Genomic DNA, 25,772 nt, shown 5'->3' on the forward strand with positions numbered 1-25,772 from the left:
TATACGCAGTTGAAACCAGGGGGGGGAAATCCTCCCTTCTTACTGTCCCTTTCCTGTCTGAGACACTGTTAATAAAAAGCAATAGTTTCACAAAACATTTTTTTTTTAAATACTTAAGCTTAAATGTTTATTTTATTCATAGCTCTTACTCAAGCATACTTGTTCTACTTTCCATTCGCAATATGGCGGACCTGCTCTTAAGCCCTTTCTAAGGGGCCAACAAAAACGGCGCAGGGTGTATCCTTCTATGTCTATGATGAAACTTTGACACATCATTTCAGGGAAGCTTCAAGTGCAAATTTATTTTGTACATATTGCATGGTGAAATAAAAATGTGACAAACAATTTAGTGTGTATGGAAGAACTGCTTAAGGAACATACAGGCACACAAGTAGTGCTGCAATATCTGCGTAACCGCTCATCGTGCAACTCACTTTTAATAAAACAGTCACTCACATGAAATGTTCATACTTCAAGCACAATAGTTAATGAATATTCAGCCAAAGCGAGGCAGTAGTGAATCATCAGAGAACAGTTTTCAGCAGGCAAACTAATGGGACTGGGCAATGCTGGAGAAATACTCCAACATGTCTTGGATGGTGAACTCCATGGTGATCCCAGAACCAGGATAACACCTCCCTATCAAACCTTCAAAGTGCTTATACTGACGGATAAACTCATCTTGCATGGAGTGCCACACCACCTGGTGGAGGAGACGAGAAAGTGCAGCATTTTAGAAGTAGCAGGATGGACGTTAAAATCTCACAACGCTGAGCGTTTCTCACCTGCAGCAAACTTTCTTCCTCACACAGATGTTTGTCCACCTTTTTGTAAAGGTTGTCCAGACCCTTTTTCACCTCCTTACCGGGATACTCTTTGATGACCTTGCGCAGCTCCTGTTTGTTGAAAGCCAGCTGGTAGCTCACCTCCTCCTCACGTACGCCCTGAGCCACACGTGCCTCCACCCCTTCAAAGAAATGCTGCGAGAGAGATGACATCTTACCCACTATAACATCTCTGGGCATGTACATCTGTGTAGAACTGGAAGATAATTCTTACATTGAGCTTCTCCAGTGGCTGACCAAGGGAGTTGATTACATAAGACTGCAGGTGGTCTGTGTATTTGTGCTTGGCCTCGCGTCTCTCTGCGTCCAGGCAGGAAATCTTTAGGCGCGATAACGTAGAAAAGATGTGGTGGAAGTTTTCCATCATGACGACGTCCCGGGGCGTTTTCTGGCTTTCGCTGGCAACTTTCTCCACTGAAAAGACAGCCAATGTTAGATATTCTGCTTCCAGACATTACAAGGAGATTTTTTTATTTTTATTTTAAATGCCACCAGAAGCCTGACCATTCATGAAAACAGCTCTGATCAGCTTCACATAGGCTTTATCCAGGTCCCCTCTGCGCTCTGCGTTACGGAAGATCGTCTCAGCCAGTTCTGCAAACTCCTCGAATCTTGTGACAAAAGGCAGGATCCCAACTTTGCTTTTCTTCGAAATCTTCACTTCTTCCATCTGTTTAATCTGACCTGACTGTATCAAGAACACAGATTTCAACTTGCTACAGCCATTCAATAAAAAAAAAAAAGAAAAAAAAAGAAAAAGACTGGACTGTTCCTGCCTAGGACAGACTTTACTCACAATGCATTTGTCAAAGTTCCTCTTTACGGTGACCAGCACATTTCCCAGGGTGGTGCTGAGGAAAGAGGCTGGATCAACGTTCTCAGCTGTCCACACGTGGTGACTCATCTTCACCAGCATGTACAGTGAGTGGAAGCTGTCGATCTTGTCGCCCAGGGCGATCAGGCTGTTGAGTTCGGGTTCGATGCTCTGGAAGATTTTATTCATCATCAGCCGAACCATGTCTTTCCTTTAATCACAAACGGAAAAGTTTGAATTAACTTCATTTGACTTTTTTCCCCCCGTTTCAATATATACATAGTAAAGGGACAATTTTATGTATTTTTCAAGGACATAGTGTCATTTAATAGCTCAATCAAGTAACCATGTTACCTTCAATTGTTATAAAAATGCTGTATATATCACATATGACTTAGAAGAAATTTGAGTTTGTAATTTAACGCTTGGGATTTGGGCCTCTGTCTCTTCCTTCAGGAAGTCATCATAACAGCGATCCTCTATTAACGCTTTACCAATGTTTTTAACCAGCACCGCACTGAGAAGTAGCTCCTATAATGAGTTCAGCAGATCCACAGTTCCATCAGCTGTTTGCTAATTGCCTCTGGCTAGTCTGAAGGAGCTGAGTGGGAGAGGTGGAAGGGAGGGCAGCTCTGCGAGGCTTAAGCTCGGAAACTGCAGCTTTAAGGAGAGACTGCGGCTCGAAGGTGGAGCTAAGTCCATGCATGAAGGAATCAAAACAACACTCCAGGTATGATTTTGATGAGGGAATAACATTATAACATGATGTAAAGCTAAAACAAAAAGTCGCTTTTGCCTAATACTGCCACTGTAATATTTACTTCCCTTAACACATCTTATGACAAATACAAACAAAATAAACAAAATTCCTTGAGAAATATGGAGCAGGAAGAAAAAGAAAGTTCTCACTATCTGCCTCCCTGCTACAAAACAACAAAATACATCATGAAATATAATAACAAAGGATTGATGGTATTTTTACTACAAGCATGTCAAAGTACTCACTCAGATGATAAGGAGTGTCGGTGGTCAGCCTGAGGAGGCATTCTTGACGGGACGCTTCCATCCGCCTCTTCTGTTTCAGGCTGACAGGACGAACAGAAATAAAACAATGACAAGTCTTATTAAGCGTCTAGTGACAAGTAATCGAATGCTGCTGTCACTATCGAATGGCTATATCCGCTACTGCAATATTTTCTGTTTTGAGAGGAGATGCAGGTCCTGGGATGAGGCATGAATGCTGCCGTTGGCTTTAATTAACATCATTCATTTGGATGTATGAGCGGTTTGTCTCGTGTGGTACCACACGTACCTGTGCGAGAGGCGGCAAAACGGTCTGGTGCTGCTGCAGTTTAAAGAACTTGCTGATGAAGTCTTGTTCTGCGAGACACAGAGGCTCCAGCTCACTGAGGACCTGCTCAAATATCTGCAAAAACAACCACACTCCATTTAATACAAGTACAAAGCAAGACGCACACAATAAATGAATGAAAGAAAGTACACTTTGCTTTAATCCATGTAAATACTGCCTCAGAAATGACAAGTTACTAGTTCAATTAGTCTTTTTTTGTCATTGTTTAGGGCTGCAACTAACAATTATTTTAGTAAACAATTGTACTATCGATTATTCCGATGATTAATCAATTAGTCCAATTAAAAAATTGGCACATAATAATGTTAATGACCAGATAGCAAAAGGTGCTTTATTAACTTTTTTTTTCTTTACAGAATTTGAACCAAGTGAAGCAACTGGTGCATTTTTTACTGATTGTGCCTTTAGAGTTCTGGGTAGAACATATTTACAGGCAGTTTTTTGTTTTATTATTTATAAAATTTAGATATTTTTTTTTTAGTACAGCTTTGGCTTAATCACTGCTCTGAATATTTTGTTATTTCAGCAAATGCCAATTTCTCAAGTCAACTAATTAATAGCTTACTTAATTTGTTGACGATTCTTTTAAATAATCAATTAATAGAATTTATTTGATTAATCATTTCAGGCCTATTATTGTTAAATAAATTATGTATTTTATCTTCATTTAAACTGCACTTGTTTAAATTACCTCCAAGAAGAACCAGCTAATTTTCTCCCCACCCACAAGCTTTTTCCTGTTAAAGACTGAAAAATGCACCATCACCTTATCAAACTTGGTCCTGTCGGCCACATCCATGTCGGAGGCAGACATGTTGCCCATGTCCAGCAGGGAGGAAGACTGAGATCGGCGGCTGTTGGAGCCCTGAACAGTCAGCTTGTTCAGGCTGGAGGTGGAGCCTGTAAGCTTCCCAGAGCTGCCATGCAGGCCTGACGCAGCACGGTCAACACAATACGGCGTAAGTCGGTGTTTAGCAAACAAATTTCCAATCTTGAGTGCTACACATTTGTTTTTAAAATGCACACCTCAAGCAGCAATTATTTTAACAAAAGTGTCATTTTGGCATCAACCACAGAATTATAAAGTGCATTAAACAACTAAACAGCATAGAGAGGCTTCAACACAAACCAAGCAATTACACTGTGAGGTAATGGACTGTATTAGATGGAGTGTGAAGATAGGATTTATTTTGTCCTTTTAGTGCGGCGATTAAAAGCACACATTGTAACAGACAGCTCAATCCAAATCTCATACTTACTTTCCGTTTCCTGTTTGAGCGCACTCTCTTTCCGAGGAAGCGTGGCTGCAGCCGGTTAGAAAGGCAGGCATCAAAGACAGACACAGGTTAGGCTTAAAACATGCAGCATGGGACAGAGGAGGGCTAGGTGTTAGCTGTACCACTTCATGTTAACGCTCACGAACTACTGCAGTAGTTCAGACAAACCTTTTGAAAACAAATTCTTGTTTTCAGAGGCAAAAAAAAAAGAAGCTAATACAGAGCGCAGGAAGCAGAGATGTACATTTCTGTCAAACATCAAAACTCAACCAAGGGTCCTATGCAGATATTAAATATTCAGAGCTGAGCATGAAAAGAGCCTGTGCAAAGGAAAAAGAAGACATTATTAAAAGATAAAACACAAAGCAAGACTTTGCTGGGACGGCAGGTATGAGTCGGTGAAATATACTTTGAAAACAGAACTTATGCGGAAAAAGCTCTAAGAGAGTGAGGTGTAGCTTGTTTCTGTCACATTCATTTGTTGACTAAATGATAAGAAGAGACTTCCTCTCACACACAAGTTAATGTACTGCAGAACCGAGGCGTGCTTCATGTCACCATTCAGACTGTGAAGGGAAGTAGAAGCTCTTACCAAACTTGCCCTTTGCTTCCTTGGATGTACCCGCCATCTTTATTTTGGCAACTTCGAAGAAGTCTTTGATTTCCCTCTCATACAGTCGGTTCATGTAATCGACATAAGTCTGAAAGGAAAAATGTCACTAACTTAATATGCTATAGTTGTACTGTATGGCATAATAGAGCAAAAATGACAGCTTCACGGTATTTACACAAAACCTGAAAACAAAAGTGCGATTTTAGTGCTTTTATTTCAAGCAGAAATGCAATAGTTATTCATACTGCTGCTAAAATAATACGACAATAAAATAAGAGCTACAGTGCTGTTTTGAACATTTATTTAATCTTATTTTATAAGTAGACTTCAGTAGATTTAGAATAAGTATCTGAAGACTTTTGCAGTACTTACTATTTTCTCTGATTAAACAATGGAGAAAATAGTAAAAATCAAGAAGCACACCAAAAAAAAAACATGTTTCCATAACTCATGGTTTTTAAATATTTATGTTAAAAAAAAACTAAACATTAAGTCAAGTGAGGTATACAGCTGGACATGCAGACAGGAATAGTTTTCTGTGGTAAGATGAGTCACGGAGTCACGGTAGTTATGTGGCTACCGTAAACATGTCTATTTCCTGGAGTAAAATGAATGCTTCCAATCCCATGAGCACTGGACTAAATGTTGAACTTTGTGTTGGAAGTATAATGGTTTTGGAAAGTCTCACTGCCATCATTTTTAAAATGTTCAACATCATCAAACTATCGAGTTACATTTTTGATGCTTGTAACCACAATTGACGACATGGGTGTGCTATGAATGTGAACTGACCCTCGACAGGCCTTCGTACTTCTCCCTGTGGGTGTTCTTCAGCCACTCCATCAGCTTGGCGTAGCGTAGCAGGTCCCTGTGGAGGGGGCTGTGTTTGGGCAGGGTCAGTTCTGCCGTGTTCTGAGACAAGGTGGAGCTCTGATCGTGCCCCTGAGGAAAGGATCAGTCAAAAACAAACAAAAACACCCCGTTAAAAGTGTAAATTCTCATTTTTAAGACCCATTTTAGCCTCACGCCGATTGCTTTGAATCCCAAACTTTTGGACTCATAACTTTCCAAGTGTTAAACTCTAATGGGCCTCATCTCTGCTTCTATCTATTAGCATTTTTGTTCTACGTTGTTTTTCACTGCTGGACATGCACACGGAGCATAAAACAGGCATAGCATTTTATGACATGAGCTCATCGCAAGTAAGCTAATGTGAGCACCCAAACATGAAAAGTCCTCAGCCAAGTCAGTTGGGAAGAGGGGAGGAAAATGGACCGAGCCTCTTTAGCTTTGAGATCAGATGGGAGATGTTAAGGAGTTAGAAAAACACTCCATGCAACAGCCGATGTTCTGTGGAGTGGAAAGCCTGGAATCTCATGGAAACTGGAGTGGATTATGAGGCGCCAAACATTAGCAAGAGGGCAAGTAGTTCGGGGGTGAGGGGTTGGGTTGCCGTGAGGGTACTCACTGGAAGTGACAGACAGGAAGACCTATAATACTGAGGGATGGTCATTTTGAAGTAACTGAAGTGGTTGAACTGACACAGAGACAGAGAGCAGAGTGGGATGATTCAAAGTGAGCAAAACACAGAGTCAAGAACAAGCTGGAAAAAACACAGGAAGCTCAGGAAGAGCGAGCTCGCTAAACAGGAAGTTCATGAGCAGCGGAGAAGAGCCTGGAAACAGAGCAGCTGGGGTGGGTCTGTGGTTTCACGGCTCAAACACACACAGGGTGGATGTGGGGGAGACCACAAAGTTTTAAACTTTTATTCCCACAATTTTGCTAATAGCTATGTTTGCTTTTGTGTTTAAATATGTCAAAGAATGAGGAAAGGAATGCATCTGAAGTTATATTTTGGGATTGTCAGGTCTACTATGAAATGCCTTTGAGAAGTATCCATAACATTTGAACTTTTTCACATATTGCCACATTAAAACCAAAAACTTAAATGTACTTTAAAGGGATTTTATGTGTTAAAGCAAAACAAAGTTGTGTAAAATCACAAACAGGAAGGAAATCATTCATGTTTCTCAATACGTTTTTCAAATAAAAATCAGAAAGTTGAGGTGTGCATTTCTACTAAGTTCCTTAAATCTAGAGTGTGTAACTGTTATAAAAATATATATTTTTTATACAGTACAGACCAAAAGTTTGGACACACCTTCTAATTCAATGGGTTTTCTTTATTTTCATGACTATTTATAAGGCAAGAAATCCCACTTATTAACCTGACAGGGCAGGTTGACCTATGAATGTAAAACCATTTCAGGTGACGACCTCTTGAAGCTCATCAAGAAAATGCAGAGTGTGTGCAAAGCAGTAATCACAGCAAAAGGTTGCTACTTTGAAGAAACTAGAATATAAGGGGTATTTTCAGTTGTTTTACACTTTTTTGTTTAGTGCATATTTCCACATGTGTTATTCATAGTTTTGATGCCTTCAGTGTGAATCTACAATGTCAACAGTCATGAAAATAAAGGAAACTCATTGAATTAAAAGGTGTGTCCAAACTTTTGGTCTGTACTGTATATTTGTTAAAAATGTCACTCGTCGTCCAGTGCCAACTAGAAACAACCAATCGGGACCAGGAGGCGGGTCTTAGCGCTGTTGATCTCCTCCTGTGTGATGTTCATAGATGATCTGTATCTGAACACAGATCATCTATGAACGTAAATTTTCAGGACCACGCATCAGATTTTCATTTGCAAAAACGTTTGAAAACAGTTATCCACCATTTCATCTTGGTCTATCACAAAAAATGTTAACAAAATACATTAAAACTTGTAGTGGTGGTGATGTGATATTGCATTGTCATGTCCTCGTCAGGCATTTTTCACATAACCTGCAGGTTTATTTCCCAATTCCCTTTCTTTGCCTGTCAGACTAGATTTTATATATATATATATATATATATATATATATATATATATATCACAAAATAAAACCTTAACTTAAAGGAATAATTCTGAGTAGTCACATGATGTGCACCATTTAGTGAATGTCAATCAACAGAACGTTCTGATGGCGATGTCAAAATGACACTGAGGCTGTTACCTGGTGAACAAACACATTATTGAGATGATTGGTGAGGCGACGAGCAAAAGTATCTCTCAGCTCAGCGAACAGCTTCTGCTGCTGGTTAACGGCCGCCAGCTGCTCATGGCCTGGAGGAAGAAAATATCAAAAATTACAACTGATTACATAAAAAACAAAACGACAACTAAACCTGACGTAATCAGCAATAAATCGATTAATCGCATGATAAATTAAAACGAGTTCCATAATTTTACTTTGTATGATTGACTTTTCTCCTGGTTATTTATTTTGGATCTTTAAAATGTTTTCCAGTTTCAGTCTTAAATGTTTAACAGTTAAAATGTTTATTGATCTTTGAGAGGGTGTGTTTGCATTAATGAATGAAAAATTGTCTGAAACAACAATATTATCATTTATCACAATAATTTCTGGAGCAATTTTCCATCCAGAAATTGTTAACGCGACAGACGTAACAACCACTAGATGATTTTCTAGTGTTTAATGGTCACTGACCTGGCCGTAGAGCCACATTCATGCACTGCAGCAGAGCTTCAGAGGCACTGATGCACGCCTCTATACCTCTAGGCGAGGTCAGGTCTCCCTCCTGCAAGGCCCTGATGTGTCCCTTTGACAAGTCCATGTAGTTCTGCAAAAGGACAATCAGATTTCTCCATTAAAACACTTAATAACTTTTACTCAGAGGGAAAACAACAACAACAAAAAAAAACGCCTCACCACTAAAAACTGGATCTCGTCCAGCAGCTTGCCGTTGTTGGTGTTGCTAATCTGAATGAGGCGGTTGCTCTGAGAGATCTGGTCCATCTGGTCCTTGACGCTCTGCAGCATCTCCTCGTAGCTGCTCAGCTTCCCCTCGATGGTGTCAACCTCGGCCAGAGCCTCGTCCAGGAGCTGCATCAGGATGTTCACCTGCTTCTCCGATGCCATGATGGACTGAATGTTGGCCTTGGAGTAACAAGAGATAAGACTCAGTAAAAAAACAAACAAACAAACAAACATTATTCTGGATTTTTGTGTCAAGACTCTATCAGGAAGTAAATTTGCTCACCCCGTCTAAAACCTGCAGCTCCTTAAAGAGCTTCTCTGCGAAAGCTTCCGCGTTGGAGACGGCAAACTCGCACATCTCCATCATGCTCTCGATGTCCTGCTCCTCACGCGCGCTGAGCTCCTGGTACTCTTCCAGGGCATCTTCGTCACCGCCTGCAACGCTCTGACTCTCACCGCTCGGCACCGACTCTAAAAAATAAAAATAAAACAAAAATGCTCATGAAACAAAAACGACATGAAATCCAAAGGAACAAGGAGCAAATTTTTAAAAAATTGTGTATTTTGGGAGTCGTACATTTCACATTTCTATACAGCAAAACCACAATAAAGGTCATTTTGAATAGAAGGAAATACTATTCTGATGGATTTTTTGTTTTAACCAGACTGTAGCTTGGTTGGATATTTTTCCAACCACTGATGAAAATGTAGGGTTAAGGAGAAAGCAAAATTTGGTAGTAGCATGAAGAAAGGTTGAAAATGTTCTCATAGCTTTTAAACTCTTCCACATTTTGTCACTTTACAACCACAAACTTCAATATATTTTATCTTGATTTCATGCAATAGAGCAACAGAAAGTAGAAAATGATACAGCTCCTAGTTTGGTATTAACATTACGAAACAAAAGCAAAAGCATGCACTTATTGGAGAAGTGATGGGAAAAGTCTTGCCCTAAATCCAAATGGAAATCTGTAACCACATGTTTACAGATGCTCTGCATCCAGTCGGACTGAGCTTGAGATATTTTAAGAAAAATCAGCAAATATTTCAGTCTTCAAAATTGCTAAGGTAACAAAAACATATCCCAGTAAATGTGAATCTACAATAATGTGTTGAGAAAGTGGAGTTTCTCAACACTAAAGTAATTAGTTGTAATGAACTATACCTTTTTTTATTAATTTTGAAAACCATGTTTGTTTGTTTTTTGCTTCCATTTCAAAAATCATGCTCTACTTTGTGTTTGTCACTAAATTCCCAATAAAATGCAGTAAAGTTTGTGATGGCAATGGGACAAATCAAGGAAAAGTTTAAGTCCTACGAATGTTTTTGGCAAGGCACTTTATACACTCAAATAACAAACTGAAAAAAGTCAGGATAAACAAAACATACAATGCATGAAACCACTAAAGATTCTAATAATTAAGGTGAAATAGCAAAACAAAGGCTGAAAGTAATTAAAAATGATTTTTTTATATAAAGAATTTATATAAAAAATAAAAAAATAAGAATAAACAAAAATAAAAGCCTTCCATGTTTAGTTACACACTTCATATTACTGGAGCTATAAGACGGCGAGGGTCTCTGATGAGGATGATGGTTTGACGTTATGAAGAATACAGTGGAAAGAAATGAGGAAGGGGAAATTTAGTCCTACCAACCTTCCGCTTTAGGAAGTTCTGGCCAGAGAAGTTTAAGAGGAGAAAAGTGAGAATAAAGAAGAATTTAACATGTAAAATAAACATAAATTGAGACACAAGGAAGATTTATTAAGCATGCTACAAATAAAGAAACTCAACCATAATCCAGAAATGTTGTCCCCTTTTGTTAAAACTGAAGAGGCAGACTGAATTTTAACTTAAAGCAATCATCTTGGGAGAAAGATGCAACTTTAAAGAAATATAATTCATATTACAAAAAGGGGAATGCAGTCCCAGTGATGGCTGATAATAGAGTGGCTAACAAACCTTCAAGAAGCTGAGAACTGACATTGACAAACTCCAGCTTCTTCCTCAGATAACGCTGGTTCAGCTTCCAAATACAGGAAATGAAGGAGTTCTTCTCTGCTGTGCTGCTAGCCAACCACTTGTAGACCTTCTCGAAATGGAGATCAAACTCAGGATTCTCCTGAAACGTAACACAAAGTACGTTACGTCTGACTCCATGACATTTGAGCACAGTAGGACGAGAGCAGAATCTGACCTTGCTTGCATCTTTAGCATCCACTACTGTCAGGTCTCGGAGTTCCCACGCCTGCTGCCTCTTGTAGAAGTCGCCTTTGTCAGATTTTTTCACTTTAACCACTTTAACTTGTACAGGCCTTTCCGTGGTGACTGGGAGAACACATTTGATTTATTGTAAACATGTAGTATTTCTTATATTAATTCATTACTCACAGATGGTTCTCGTACCTGTGGCGCACAGGAAGCAGTTTTTCTTTTTCTTTCCTGCCTTGCAGACGTTTACTATCCCGAGGAGACGCTCATCGTTGGGCGTGAAGATGTCCCTCTGGAGAGCGTGCTTGATGGCTGTCATGGTGGATGCTGTCATACAGAAAAATAAAATCGTTACTAGGAACCACTGTGTCCATCAATACAAGCCCTCGAGTTTTATACACAACACATGCAGCTGATTGGCCCTGAGGAGTAAAACATAGCAATAAGCCACGACTGCGAGAACATTCTGACCACGTCAGAACAACATCATTGACACACAGCGAAGGAGAAACCAAAGGACAGAGTAGGAACACACACACATCAAAACTTTAACGCTGCCACATGTTTAATTTGTAATTCAAATCCCCCTTTACTATGCTTAGCGTTATTAGAAATAATCAACAAATTAATTGGCCTGAGATCAGATTTGAACAATCTGTGGAAAGTCAAATGCTAATGAAGTTGAGGTTTTCTCTTCCTAATCGTTAACGCATGAGTGAGGACAATTTTGCAATAGCTTTATTTTCTGATTGATTGCAAGTATTACTTCATAACTTCTTTTATGTGTAATCCTTAGAAGCAACATTTAAATTGGTCGAAACCAGAACCTCTCAAACCAGTCTTGGCCAGTAAAAACCTGACTGCTTCATCTTTAAAGGTTATGTTTCGCATCATAATAAAAAGGACTTAGAATGTTAGAACATAGATTACCAAAAATGAATTGTATTCAATTCAATAACATCTTTTTAATCCTTAAGAAAAACCGATGGTGTAGTTATTCTCCTGCTTGTGTTGCATTGGATCTGAACATGCCATCTTGTTGAATAACTACGCTTTATTTTGCATGCATTCCTCTTTGCACAGTGAGCCACGAATCCAGTCCCCAGAAAAGAGTCAACCTTCTTTATTAGTTTGTCCAGCTTTTATAAGTCACTGGCTCTGATGTTGCTTCCCCACCCATTTCAATGTTTCTGTCCTCTTATTGAATTCAGGAAATTATCAGCTATAAATACTAGTTAGGGATTAATTGGATGTATCTTGCATTAGGAGTTTGATACTTTTCCGCTACCTTGTATAATGATGTTATCAGAATAAAGCTCGGCTATTGGCACAACAAAGTACGCAGGAAGAAATAAAAAAGAAGATTAAAAACTAATAATTCAAAACCTGTTTAGATTTGCTTTTAGCACAAAAGCTCTACTAATAACAACAACACAGCTCCTGTCTTCTCTGCTAATGTTTCGGGTTAGCTCTACTGAGCTAACAGCGGTTAGCATCTGCTGCGCAGCTTGCAGACACACAGCAAAAAGCACGTCAACTTCAACGACAGAGTAACTAGAGTCCCTTCAAATTTGTCGAGCAAAATACCATATTTCAGACCTTTTAAAGAATAAAAACTAAACGCAATGGTTACCTTATTTTTTATCAACCCACCAGCCCATCAAAGCACCGCCCTCTCACTTCCTGGTTGTCGAGCTGAGCCGTCACGTGACGCCCTCCAATCCAAAACCACTCCCACTGACACCATCCTTCCTTATCTTTATTTAACTAATAGAAAATAAGGGTTAAGAAAAAACGTATTAGTCTTTGTATTAACCAATGATTCTTAAGGATGATCCTAAGATTCTCACTTTAGAGGGCATCGTTTCTAATCTTGTCCAGCAAAACAGCTTTTACATAATATTAAACATGCTCTTCTTTTATTGGCAGGAGCTTCTTAGTATTAGCAACAAAAACAATATATAAAATCATTGGTGCTCCAGTTTCAGCACCCCCTATAATTGCAGTAAAATAACTGTAACTAAATCATGTTGCTGTCAATTGATACTTACCATACCAGCTTTATTTATAGAGTACTTTGAACACCCGCAAGACCAAAGTGCTGTACACAAAAGTAATGAAACAGCAGACCCAGGCCCACTTGCCCAAACTTTGTCATATCTACAGTGAGAGCAATAATGAAAAAAAGGCTAAATGAACAAGACTGGATCAGAGCATGTTCATTTTGTTTTGATTGGTTATTAAAGCCTAATAAATTAAGCATGGATTCACATAGGCAGGATTTTGGTAAAGCATAATTTAATCCAATCAGAGAAGAAAACATACAGAGCAGACTAATGAAAATAAATAATTGAACATGGTCACATTAAATCCTTCTTTCAGGACATCATTCATGCAACATTCTGCTTCTTTCTTCAGGTGAATGAAGTTTTACATTTCTGTGCCAAATCTGGGATCTCCTGATGTTGATAGGTAATCATATGACATAAAGCCCACGCTACATCAAACTAACACGATCTTTTCATAACACCAGGTGGCATTGTTAATCCACAAAATTGTTAGTATTTCCAGAAATAGTTTGGTTTATTCCCTGCTACACGTCTGTGTATGTGTGCTGTTGATGTTCAACCTATACATCATGTTTTTTTAAGTATGATGTATGTCTAAAATGCTAAAGCTGTCTCAAGTTTGTTTCAAAGTCCACAGGACAGGAAGAGTCAACCAAGTGTCAACACACTGAGTCATACGTGTGATGCAGATGGAAATAAGGGATTAACCAGTGATCTGCACACAATGCCTTGAGGTGCAACTTCTGTGTTTGAAGTTATTGTGCAGAGACATTGTTGGATTTCCCAGCTGCTCAATGTGTCATGCTCTGTCACGCATAGTTAAAGTCACGGTCTCGTCCTGGGTGTGATGCTGGCTTACGAACAAGCTACCACAGTGGAGATATTTCAAAACAGGGGAAGAATTTATTCCACTTTCTTTACTCGCCATGTAGAGTGATCTTAGATGTCCACGCTGCAACTACAAAGATCATGCATTAATAATCCAAGCACTATAGCATCACTGAAGTGTCAAAAGGTCTCTTTGGCGTCTTTTAGCTTTAATGCGCTCCATTTATTTTCCTCCACTCCTCTGGGATGTTGAACCATAATCCAATTCATATAAGTTGTAAGTTTCACCTGCATCATATGCCACCTGGTAACTGATTTATAGTGTTAATATTCGGGTAATAGGATAGGATTTCAAATCCAGACTGTAGATCAACACATACATAAACATACATATGTATTTACTTGAACAGTTATGAAAGTAAATTCTCTGCAAAGCTAACACTGAAAAGAAATCAAAAAAGATGACAGCTGCATCTGTTTTGGACTTCATGTTCAAATAATGGCCATTTGTTTATCTTATTAAAAGATAAAACAAATATCTTTAATAAGATATTTGTTTATCTTATTAAAGATAAACAAATAAGACATTTGTTTTATCTTAGTAAAGATAAACAAATGATAATTTCCAGCTTAGAGAAATACAGAACATCATGAATTTCTATTTAGAAGTTCCTAGAAGCCTAAAACATTTCTGAACTTATTTTATTGGTAACGACTTGTTTCACAGTGAAAATGAGGAAATATTCTAACTTTTAGTTGTTGTTGTTTTTTTTTTAAACTCATTTTTGAAATATTTGTTTTTTATTAAATCCCCGGTTGCACAATTGTTGTGATTATTGTGGAGGATTGTTTAACAAGTCCTCGTCTTTTCAGCTCGCCTCAGTGGATTTAGGGACAGCTGTGGAAGAAAGTTGATTTTGTATTTGGTGAAAACCTTCTGTGCCATATTTTTGGGGGGAAGAGTGCATTTAAGAAAGCTAATAATGACCCAATGTCCTGATTTGTCAAAGAGTTCATAGTGCCATGCACTCACACAATGTTTCAGTGGAAGAGAAATCCGGCCCACAGCATCACAGTTCCGCCAACAAACCTGCCAATGTGGATGTGATGCTTTTCCACAGATTCATATAGTATTTGTTGCTAAAACACTCAATCTTAGACTCATCCAAACAAACTGCTCTGACACACTATTCCATTTAAAAATACACCAGAATTTAAAACTCCATAATTTGTGAAGTTTACTAAATATTGCTCCAAAAATATTTTGTTGGTATGTAGATAGTGTCTAATTATCGCCAAGGAGAGATTTCCTAAAGTGAGTTTTTGGGATTCTCTCCCCCCCCCCCCATCTTCTCAAGTCTTCTTATGGTAAGATGAGCAAATGTTAATTTCCCAGAGAAATATAAATCACCGCAAATTTCTATTTGGAAGTTCCCTGAAACTCTGATTGCCTCCGGAAAGATAAGTTTAACAATTTCAAAACCTACCTCACTTCAATTCAAGTCAAAGAAATTGTGCAAAAATTCTTCCCTAATGTGGGAATTTTTTTGTTTTGTTTTTATTTCAAACAACAAATAAATGTTAAAAGGGATCAGTGTCTAATTAGGTTACTACAATAAAAGCAATAAATTTAACTTACCCTTACAACAAACCTTTCCACCTCTGTCTGAGAAATAAACTTCTTCGCAGTGTCCAAGAGCGATTATGTGTTGACAGTGACATTCTGACACACAAGAAAATGACAACGCTAAAAAAACAAACAAACCTTCAAACAAACTGTTTGTTGACTGGTGGAGCGAGGCAAACAGAGCAGCTCTAGCAGGTCAAGAGGTTTACCTCTCTGAATAAACCTGTCGTATCACTGGGCCAGTAGACCGACGAGAGAGTCCCAGTAACCTGCATGCCAGGTGACATGTGACACATGAACAAAAGAACATTTCACTGATGTGCTGCAGCGTCAGGGGAAGGCGATTGCATCTGTATAATCTACATTTGACATTCATCCCGGTGATGAAAGGCAGATAGCATTTTCTAATTTTGCTTGGAATCAGAAACATTGGAGTTGCTATCTCTGTGGCATTTTCTGCAGCCTTTATAGTATGCTGGAATAAGAGATCATCAGTGCTGTTTTAGACTTGATTTGTTGGATTTTCTGCACCTGTGTGGATATAAAAGCAGGTTACGTAGGTTACGACAAAATAAACAGTGAGGTAAAGATGTGTGATAATATACTTAGAAAAATTATATAATGAATTTAACAGTAATTAACTCTATTTTTGGGTGAATGTTATCCATCACACCCAGGCCTAATTACTGCCAGACCTGTAAAATCAAGAAATCACTTAAACAGAACCTGGAAGACCTGAATGATGAATTCTGCTTTCTACCAGAAAGTCCTGGAGGACAACGTCAGAGAAACACTTAGTGACCTCAAACAGATAAATTATGTCTAGCCACTGCAACACTTGCCTAAATACAACTTTGGAGACTCATGACAGCCAGCTCCGCCTTGGTAATTACTCCAAACTACACCAAGGTAAAAAAAACAAAAACAACCCCCCCCCCGCTAAAAACACACTAGTTACATACTGTATAGTTGTATATAAAATGAAGTTTACATAGCCTGCAAAGCAGAACCAAATGGGTAAATAAAACAATTATTACATTTTTGAATTGATATCTGAGCGAGAGAGAAAGGGCATTAGAGGAAGAGAAATCACAGAATTAGATCACAAATATTGTTTTTCATGAAACAAATTTGTTGATACCCTTTAACAGCATATTCAAACAATGCTTAATTTTTCCTCAACAGTGATTTGTCTAAAGGCAATTTATGTAAACTAGCATGCCTTTACAATGTGATAGAGTAAAAGAATAAAACTGGTGTAAGACATGAGTTGTTGCTGATTCTACAAAGACAGATAACACAGGTCGTGGCAGATGGAAAAACTCTCCAGCACGCCAGGCTGTGCTGGAGTTTTTCCTCTCCACGGTCACCACATGCATGCTCAGTATGAGGGATTTCTGTAAAGTCCAGGAGGAGTAAATGGTGCCTCTTGGATTTCTTTAGATAGAAATCTAACCTAATCTGATAATAACCTGAACTTAATGGACTGTGTGATAAGTAGAATCAACTGTAATGTACAGTATGTGTGACTGAACTGAACTGTGATTGACATGCTGTGAATTGGTGCTATACAAATAAACTGAATTGAATTGAGTACCGGTTATCTTAAGTGCCTCTAATGGCTTGTTTATTTAATTGGGATCAATACAGTATTTTTTAATTTAAATCAAACTGAGACGAATTAAAGGGAACAAACATTAATAAGTTTGATATTTTTGTGTGTGGCGCAAATATCAAATCAGCCAATCATACAGTAGCAGATCTACAGTAGATATGTGGTTTAGAGAATTTACTGAAGTTCAAACTGAACATCAGACATGAAAGGTACATAACTTTGTTAATAGTGGGCTGGTTTGAATACTTAAGAAAGATTTGATTTCCTCCCTGTATAACAGGCCGCAAAAAGATGCTTTCTGTCCCCAACCATCTATAAATCTGTAAAGACAGTTTTCAGGTATAACAGTTTGAGTTACAACTATTATTATTTTTTCTGCATTAGTAAGGTATTTTTGAATCAAATTCAGTTTGCCAACGAGAAAGATTTCACCGTGGCTCTGTCCAGTAACACAAACAATATCATCTTTGTGGCAGAAGACAATAGTCTGTGTTTCATCCAAGGTGTACCATGTTGGTAGCAGTATGTCACCATCATCTCTAAAAGCTATCATACTGGCCCAACATCCTTTGATTCAGCACTGGAGAAAGCTTCTTTTGACATCTTCTGAGAAAAACAGATCTCTCTCTTTCCACAATATGTTTCAATAGATGAAATTCTATTTCAAGGAGGTATAAAAGTGAATCTGCCAGTAACCTGTCCATGACATTTAATAGAAGACATACTGTACATTTGCTTGAAGAGTCCATAATATATACATCTTCGGGAGTGTTGTTACTATTAGTGCTACAAATCCCTTGACTTAAAAAAATTAATTTAAATGCAAATTTTTGTCAATGGACCCATCAGTCTTTGCAAAAAGTTGCTGGGGCAAAAAGATAATCATTTGCTCAAGGCAGAAATGCATGCATTAGAGATGGGGTTATTTGTTATGTTAATGATTTTTATTTCCTCTTCCGTCAGCAGGACTATGTGGAGTGTCTGTGCATTGCTCGTTTGGTGTTGCCGCTCATTAACAGCGCTGTTAACAGTGTGTTTTAGCTCCATCATCAGCTATAACAGTTCTGTTATGATCTATAGTCACTCATTTCATAATGACTTTTTTATATCATAATGGATTTTTTAGTGATGGAGGGGAATCTTATTTATTTTTACATTTACATGAACTTCTTCAATTTTTCTATTGTTCTATGGGATTTACATTTAAAAAAAACTTTATTGCATTATTGACTGTATATACCCAGCAATTTTTGCAGGACCTTTCATTTATTGGTATTTCCTAGTTCGAATGTTTTGGTCCTAAAACCCCCACACGTGATTTAACAACAAACGTTTTTCATCTAAAATATCAAGTGTATTCACAAAGAGTACACTACATGAAAGGTATTGAAAATAAGTGACAGTACAACTTAATAATGATTATTTTGTACTTTACAGGTGAAGCTTCTGATCATTGGTGATCTGGCTGAATGCCTGCCTCACTTCTGTCGGTCTGCCGTAGCTTCACCACCATCATTGTGTGAATGTGTGTCTGAATTGAAAAATGACTGATTGTAGAGTGAACTGCTCTGGAGTCCTCAGACTTGCTAAATCGCTATGCAAGTGCAGGACATCTACCATTTGGCATCAAGGTGAATTTCCACCTGAATGCTTCACTCATTTCTCTCTTGGCATCCAACTGAGCACATAAAGCATTTTCCATCGCTCCAACATCATCAGGTAATAGTTTGCTACCCACAAAAAGATGTTGATTGAGTTTTTCTCACCCTACTCTTCAATCTTTAACACCAGTGAGTATTTTTTCTCAGCATGGAGATGGAAAGCGTAGGAAGACTGAATTGTTATTCCTACAAAACTGCATGTACTGTTTTCCATAAGGAGATTGTCTTATGTTCCGATTTCTACTTTAGTTTTTTTCTGCAGTGCTGTATTTCCATTTCTGTATCACAATGACATGGTCTGTCACAAATTAAAAGCATAAATGTGACTCTTGTCCAATCTCTTACCATTGATCTCCCAAAATTACAATTTACAGTACTTGTCATCAAAACCTTAGCCTTAGTTTATGACAGAATTTCCCTCCAGAGGGCTCTGCCATATTGACAACATGACTAATCAATCTGACTGTCATATCCTTACACAATGAAACAAAGACATGCCATTCTGAGGTACTGGCATGTTTTATGACTCATTTAGATATTGAGAAATACATTTATTATTTTGTAAATGTTGAGTATGAGCCGAAAAATGTGACTGAGAAGCGACTGAAAAAAACCTGTAATTAACCACCAAGAAGAACTCAATAAAGCTCTACAACAATGAGCTTATTTCTGAATTACTTCTACTTAAGTAACTACTATTTATGAAAATAAATTTGTACCAGATTTAAACAGAAGAAATGCAGCCCTTCAGTTAATTGTCTGCGCTCACCTCTAATGTAACATGTGTTGCACATGTCTGTAATACTACAAAAATTGTATAATATTCAGCAAAACTGGTGCCACATAAATCACAGCATGAAATCACTTTGCGTTAATGTCCATTAACTCATGATGCACAGAGATAACTAATCACATAAACAGGAAATCATGGCACACTGCAGTATTCAGAGCCTTCAGTCTCTAAATTAAAGTCCGTATCCTTTCTACAGGCAGTATGTTGTTAAAATATTTTTTGGACGGTCATAAATCACCAAATTTGGATAAGCTTGTCCTAGATCTCGATGAAAGCCGAATTTGATTGTAGCGGGAAAGAATCAGGAAGAAAAAATTGCTGTCAAATTTGCTGCATTGTGCAGATCATATTTATTAGTGTGTGAGGACGTTGATAGTGCACTGTCGTCATCCATTTTGGAGACTAAACAAACTTGCAAACATGAGAAAGAAGAAAGTAATACAAACAGCAAGGCTTTGTATTAAACGTGCCAACTTCCATCTTACACAATAATAGACCAAATAATATTTTACTTTTTAGTGAACATGTTTCATATGAAACAAACTATACATCAACTGTATATAAAGGAATTTTTCTTTTTTTAATAAAATAATTTGCAGCATATTGGTGACATAATTCGGCTGCTACTGGTAAAAGTGGTTTTCTTGATTTGGAAAAACAATAAAGAAGAAGGCATGGGAAATTTCACAAAGTTAACAAATGGTGTTGGGAGGAGGATGTGCCTTGTTAATGAGTTACTCATCCTGCTCATTTTCCAATCATGAACATCATGGATGTGTTTAGGTGGATCTGACTCTGGATCTGAACTGATGACATTATGTCACTCAATTGATTGAATCCTGAAGCTATTATCTGCTGAACACTTTGTGATATGTTACACAAAATAGTCTACCTTCTATGTGTTTGTACCACATTTTAGCAAACTACCATGAATGGATTATTATTGTTTCTGTCACGGTCTGTGTTTTTCTGTGGGTTTGAGTTTCTGTGTCCTTTGAGTCTCTGTGTTGTCATGTCCTCCGCATAATTATTCCCAGGTGTGTCTCGTTCCCTGATTACTTCCTGTGTATTTAATGTCACCTGTGTCTCTGCATCTGTCAGGTCCTAGTCATTGTTTCGTCTGCTGTCCATTCGTAAACCCTGTTGCTACCAGTGTTGAGCCTTTGCCTTCCGCTCTGCTGCCAGGATTATGGACGTTGCATTGTGTTCTTCCCTCATTAAAACCATCATTTCTCACTTCAACCTGGGTCTACAGCGTTTGCCTCACCACCTTCATCCACCATTTCATGACAAAAGGACCCGACCAGACCGATTGGTGAGGCTCGCACCATAATGGATCCAGCTGGATTGAGGAAAACTATTAAAGACTATGTAGAGGAGGTGGCAAAGCCTTATTCCGCCCGTCAGCGTTTGGGCATTGCTACTCCCCTGGTCCTGTTATTGGACTACTGGATCCCGCGACTTCCGCACCTGGGGCTGGTGGAGTTGCAGCAGGAGGCAGAGTGGGAGCGCCTGATGGCGGTTGCCGTGCTGAAAGGCAACCCTCTGCCTCCCAAGCCGCACAGTCTCTCCGCCAGCCCAGATCCAGCATCTCTGGGACCACCGCTACCTCCAGTCTCTGCTGCAGCGTTTTCTCCGTCCCTCGCCGCCGCTACTGTCTCTGCGCATCTTGCCCCAGTAACAGGGTCTCCGGTCCCGGTTAGTGGGATCTCGGCCCTAGTTAGTGGGATCTCGGCCCTAGTTAGTGGGCCCGGTGTTCCCGCGTCATTTCCTAGTGTCCCCTCCGAGCTTCCTAGTGCACCTTCCAAGTTTCCCTTTGTGTCCCCTAGTGATCCCTCCAAGTTTCCTAGTGTCCTTTCTGAATTCCTTAGAGCTTCCTCCAAGTTTCCCAGTGTTTTCTCCGAGTTCCCTAGTGTTTCCCCGTCATTTCCTAGTCCCTCCTCCGAGTTTCCTTGTGTTCCGTCATCGCCCACCAGGGCGATCAATACATCACAAAAACACCATACACAAGACAATTACAAATCCTATTTTATTTCACAAAAAAGAGATAGTATAAGAAGAGCTATAATAGTTATTAGTAGAATAGTAAATTATGTTTAAAAAGCACAAATAAAATCCTCAAGAATTTAGATTTTTGGTGAAGTTCAGAGCCTTCTTTGGTAAGGATCTGGACTAAAATGTGCAAAGATATGCTGAAGGAAAAAACACAGAAAGTGCTTTTAAGAGAGTAATTTATATAATATATTCAAATTTGTAAAAACTCTATGGAAGTCTGCACAGTAATCTGCATAGCTTACGTGGGCAAGAGAGATGTCTTCAGCTCTCTGTCTTGTTGCAGGACGGTGTTGCAATATAATGGTGTCATCGGAGTCCACTTCAGTTTCTCCACTGGAACTGGTAAAGGAGCTGCTTGCTGCACAACTTAGCTGATCCATAAGATTATCTAAACATCTTGTTGGTAGTTAACAGTAGCCAACACACGAAAATTGAGAAAATTGTTTCTCTAACCACATAATTACACTATCAAGTAACCTGATGAGTTCTTCTCACACGAAATAGTATGACACAAACACAGCTAACTCATACATATTTGTCTGTATTCATTGCAATTAACCACTGAAACACTAGAAATAGGTGAAATTGTTGATGTTACTTTGTTTCCACATGTGTGAAATGATACAAAGGTGAACGCTTTGTTGATCTCATCCTAGATTGGTGATATCAAATGGACATCAACATGTCTATACTGCTCTTAAAAGCAATTTCTATCCCTATTATCCAGTCAAACCCATAAGAATGACCAAAAATAGTTCACAAAAATAAACAAATGACACTTCAAAAAAACTTACCTTCTGGATTGAGATTTTGTGCTTCACAAATCTCTAGCACACCAAGGTTCGGGGATTTCAAAAGGAGCTCAAAAACATCCTCATCCACGTCAGTCTTTGAGTCATCAAAGACTTTTAAGTCCAAGGTTGGGATGCTGAACTCTTTTGCAGCTGTGAACATAGCAAATTATTTATTTATTATGTATTTGAACATATGTAAATAAAAATTTAAATAAGACATAAATAGTAAAATTAATTAAAACAAAATAATAAATCTGAAAAGTTGGTATAAAGCACCCATTATGGCACCATTCCCAAAACGTTTTTGAGGAACACAATATATGAAAATGCTGGAAACGTGTTTTGTTAGCACTCACCACATTCCAAAAACGAACTTTAAGTCAGTTGGCCTTCAAAACAGATGTATTTCTGTCGATCTCTGTATTTGACACGCACAGCTTGCATCCTTCATGATATAAAATTTTTTTTTTTCTATAATCATATAAACATACTTATCAAAGTGAATAGAAAATTACAATAAAAGGTTGAAACCATCATGATGACGAAGCACTGTGTTGTTAACAACTATCCATAATGGGCTAGGCTTTTTACTTGAATTTAGCCAATTACCACAACTCAAACGAAAAAAAAAAAAGCATATCAGCTCCATACAACTCGATGTAAACGGGGTTTATAGACAAAATAGTAAATCAAAAATGTTTTACTGACAACTTACATAGTTTGCATACAAAGCACAACTTTAATTCTTTCATTTTTATCGTCGCTCTACGTTCAATAAAAGTTACTAGCATAGAATAGCATAAAATAATGTTAACTCCGAAAAAATTATTTTATGTCAACTCCGAAAAAATTATTTTACCAAAGATTTTTCCTGTGTAAATACAGTCCCCTTAGTAAAGGACATTTTGGACAGATTACATAAAAAAAATTTCATAAATGCAACACAGAAAAACACATTGGAGGGAGAGACAAGACCAAGACGGTTTTACATTTTACCAAAAATTCACAAAGACCCACAAAAATGGACAATACCATATGAAATGCCACCAGGAAGACCAATTGTTTCAGATTGTGGAAGCGAAACATATCAAACAGTGGAATTGATTGACTATTTTTTGAATCCTCTATCTACAAAACATCCATCATATATTAAAGATACTTATCATTTCATAAATTTGGTGAAGCAACTTAAAATTCCACATAATTCATTTCTATTTTCAGTGGACATTGACAGTTTATATACAAACACTGATACTGAGGCTGGTATAGCATGTGTTAAGAAAGTATTGAAACAATACCCGGACTCTGACAGAGCAGATAGAGCCATTATAGAATTATTAGAAATTCATCTAAAAAGAAATTATTTTGAATTTAATTATAAGTCTAATAATGGATATTTGGCTGTGGTTGTGTTGCATAGGTTTATTACTGGTTCCCATCTTTGAAAGAGGATTAGAAACAGATCACAGTCAAGCCCATAATCTACGTTGTGGTTTCAAGGTGTAATAGTGTCTCAATCGCACATAAATAACCTTCCCATTGGAAGCCACCTTCTTGGTTTTAATTATTCAATAAAGTAATAACGATATGAATCTAATTACAGCAGCGTATGTAAATGCCAAACAACTTTACAACTACTTAACTCTCCAAAGGTCATGACATTTCAAGTGTTATCCAGAATGATGGACCACATGATTGCCTCCTCCATGAGCTTTCAGGAGGCAGCGACCACGCTGTACAATGACGCCAACAAACATTTCCTTTACTTTACGATTTCATGTATCTGGCAACCGATCTGTGAAAAGCAAGTGTCTTGTTAAGCCGTTAACAGTGAGCAGGTTATGCCCTGCACACGGACCCACTGTTTGATATTAATTTATGACAGAAAGATTAGTGTAGGAGGATGACAAGGGTGGAGATGAACGTGATGTTTGATTGAGATGCTCAGCTCTAACTAAAGCTAATATGGGAGGAGGACTTGTGGCAGTTTTCCTCAATCAACTGTATCCTGTTTTTATATTTAAAACTTTCATGCTTGCTTTAGCCAAAACAGATTTCTCTTTCCATGGAGGCAATGAAACCAGTTGGTCAAAATGGTATATTAGCTTCATAAGTAAAACTGACAACACACCTTATTACAATGAATGCAAAATCCTCCTGGAACATACACATTTTATCCAGTGAATCTTTTAGCATTCACGTCTCCTTCTTACATATCGCCCACACCCCCTCTTCATGGGACTTTAATAAAATCCTAAATCCCTTGTATTCGTCAAACAGTAAACTTAATCCACCTTACTTTGTATTCATCTATCAATTCATCCTATTTCTATTATCTTTTTTTGCATGGGTACACCTACACAGTGGTGTATTTTTTTCCTAAATATATATAATTATGTTTTCTGATTTATCGTAAAAGATCCTGACAAAAAGAACTACTTTGGAGTGTCTCTGCTTTCACGCATGGCTTCACAAAGGCCAACAAATTACCTGAGTGCTGAGACAAGGTAATTCCATAATGACTGATAATGAGTCTCTATACAATGAAATAATTCAATTATATTACAAGTTTAACAAAAGTATAATGCGATTAGATTTTTTTTATAGTTGGTTGGTGGTCTGACCTAAAAACGGGAGGGCCATTATTTTTTCTGAAACAGCACTGCTATACAGTAAGTTCTGAGCTTCAATGATGTAATTGTTATCTCACAACTTTGGCACAGTCCATGTTTAGTTGAGTATGAGTTTGGGTTGAGTGGTTTACCTGAATGAGTCTCACTTTTTGGCTGCAGAGCAATGTTTTTTTGCTTTCTTCTCTCTAGTTTTGACTGGAATGGTGGTGATGGTATAACGGGTTATCCAGCTGTCCTGCAGCCAAACCCAGAGCTTGAAAATCCGCTGAAAGAAGCAAATACATACACCTGAATGTCAACCTACTTAACCTACTTTTATAGTATAAGAAGCAGTAAAGTCACACAAAGATAAGAATTAAACGCATAATTTACAACCCAGTATGCCATTTATCTGAGTTTAGAGACAAGTGGCACACAGTAGGAAAATATATCTTGCGTACTTATTTAAAATAATACCATTGGTAGCTACTATCAAGTTCCCAACGTTAGTACTTTTAACAGTAGCAACGTGACACCAAAAACATTTTTGTAAGCATATATTAACTTTTCTGACCCCTTACAGCTTTCTATTTACTCACTATTTTACCTCCTTGTTCGGAGAAGCATTTTCACCGCCAACTTGTTGATTCAGCCTCATAACTTAACACGCGCGCGGGGCTCCCTTCCCAGTGACGCAGCCACGTTCCCCTGCGGAGGGCGCGGGGCGCGCGAGCCTTCATATTTCTCTGACGCCAGACAAAAAGT

The 25,772-nt window shown here is 38.1% G+C and overlaps 1 protein-coding gene across 4 annotated transcripts; it reads right to left on the reverse strand.

Moving 5' to 3' along the window:
- Positions 1 to 275: 275 nt before the first annotated feature.
- exoc1 (exocyst complex component 1) lies at positions 276 to 12,664 on the reverse strand. Of its 4 annotated transcripts, XM_014474192.2 has the most exons (20): positions 12,587 to 12,664; positions 11,149 to 11,280; positions 10,940 to 11,070; positions 10,705 to 10,864; positions 10,399 to 10,416; positions 9,024 to 9,211; positions 8,693 to 8,920; positions 8,471 to 8,603; positions 7,976 to 8,085; positions 5,714 to 5,863; positions 4,901 to 5,009; positions 4,291 to 4,335; positions 3,798 to 3,961; positions 2,972 to 3,085; positions 2,665 to 2,744; positions 1,642 to 1,870; positions 1,350 to 1,533; positions 1,060 to 1,259; positions 786 to 980; positions 276 to 703 (listed from the first exon to the last, which is right to left on the reverse strand). In XM_014474192.2, the coding sequence occupies exons 2-20, from the start codon at positions 11,270 to 11,272 to the stop codon at positions 551 to 553; spliced, it is 2,715 nt and encodes a 904-aa protein (XP_014329678.1). In that variant the 5' UTR covers positions 11,273 to 11,280; positions 12,587 to 12,664; the 3' UTR covers positions 276 to 550. The 4 variants fall into 4 exon arrangements, with proteins under 4 accessions (XP_014329678.1, XP_023195941.1, XP_023195942.1 ...); XM_023340173.1 differs by lacking the exon at positions 10,399 to 10,416; XM_023340174.1 differs by lacking the exon at positions 4,291 to 4,335.
- Positions 12,665 to 25,772: the final 13,108 nt, after the last annotated feature.

The sequence above is a fragment of the Xiphophorus maculatus genome, chromosome 9 (genome assembly GCF_002775205.1).
Source record: "Xiphophorus maculatus strain JP 163 A chromosome 9, X_maculatus-5.0-male, whole genome shotgun sequence".
NCBI classification, from domain to species: domain Eukaryota; kingdom Metazoa; phylum Chordata; class Actinopteri; order Cyprinodontiformes; family Poeciliidae; genus Xiphophorus; species Xiphophorus maculatus.

Excerpts from the sequence above, each read along its gene's own strand:
- exoc1 (XM_014474192.2), bottom strand. The coding sequence starts at position 11,272 with ATGACAGCCATCAAGCACGCTCTCCAGAGGGACATCTTCACGCCCAAC. Across the intron at positions 8,086-8,470 it reads GAATGTGGCTCTACGGCCAG|GCCATGAGCAGCTGGCGGCC; the intron begins GTCAGTGACCAT and ends TTCTTCCTCCAG. Across the intron at positions 3,086-3,797 it reads ACAGGACCAAGTTTGATAAG|ATATTTGAGCAGGTCCTCAG; the intron begins GTGATGGTGCAT and ends TTGTTTTTGCAG.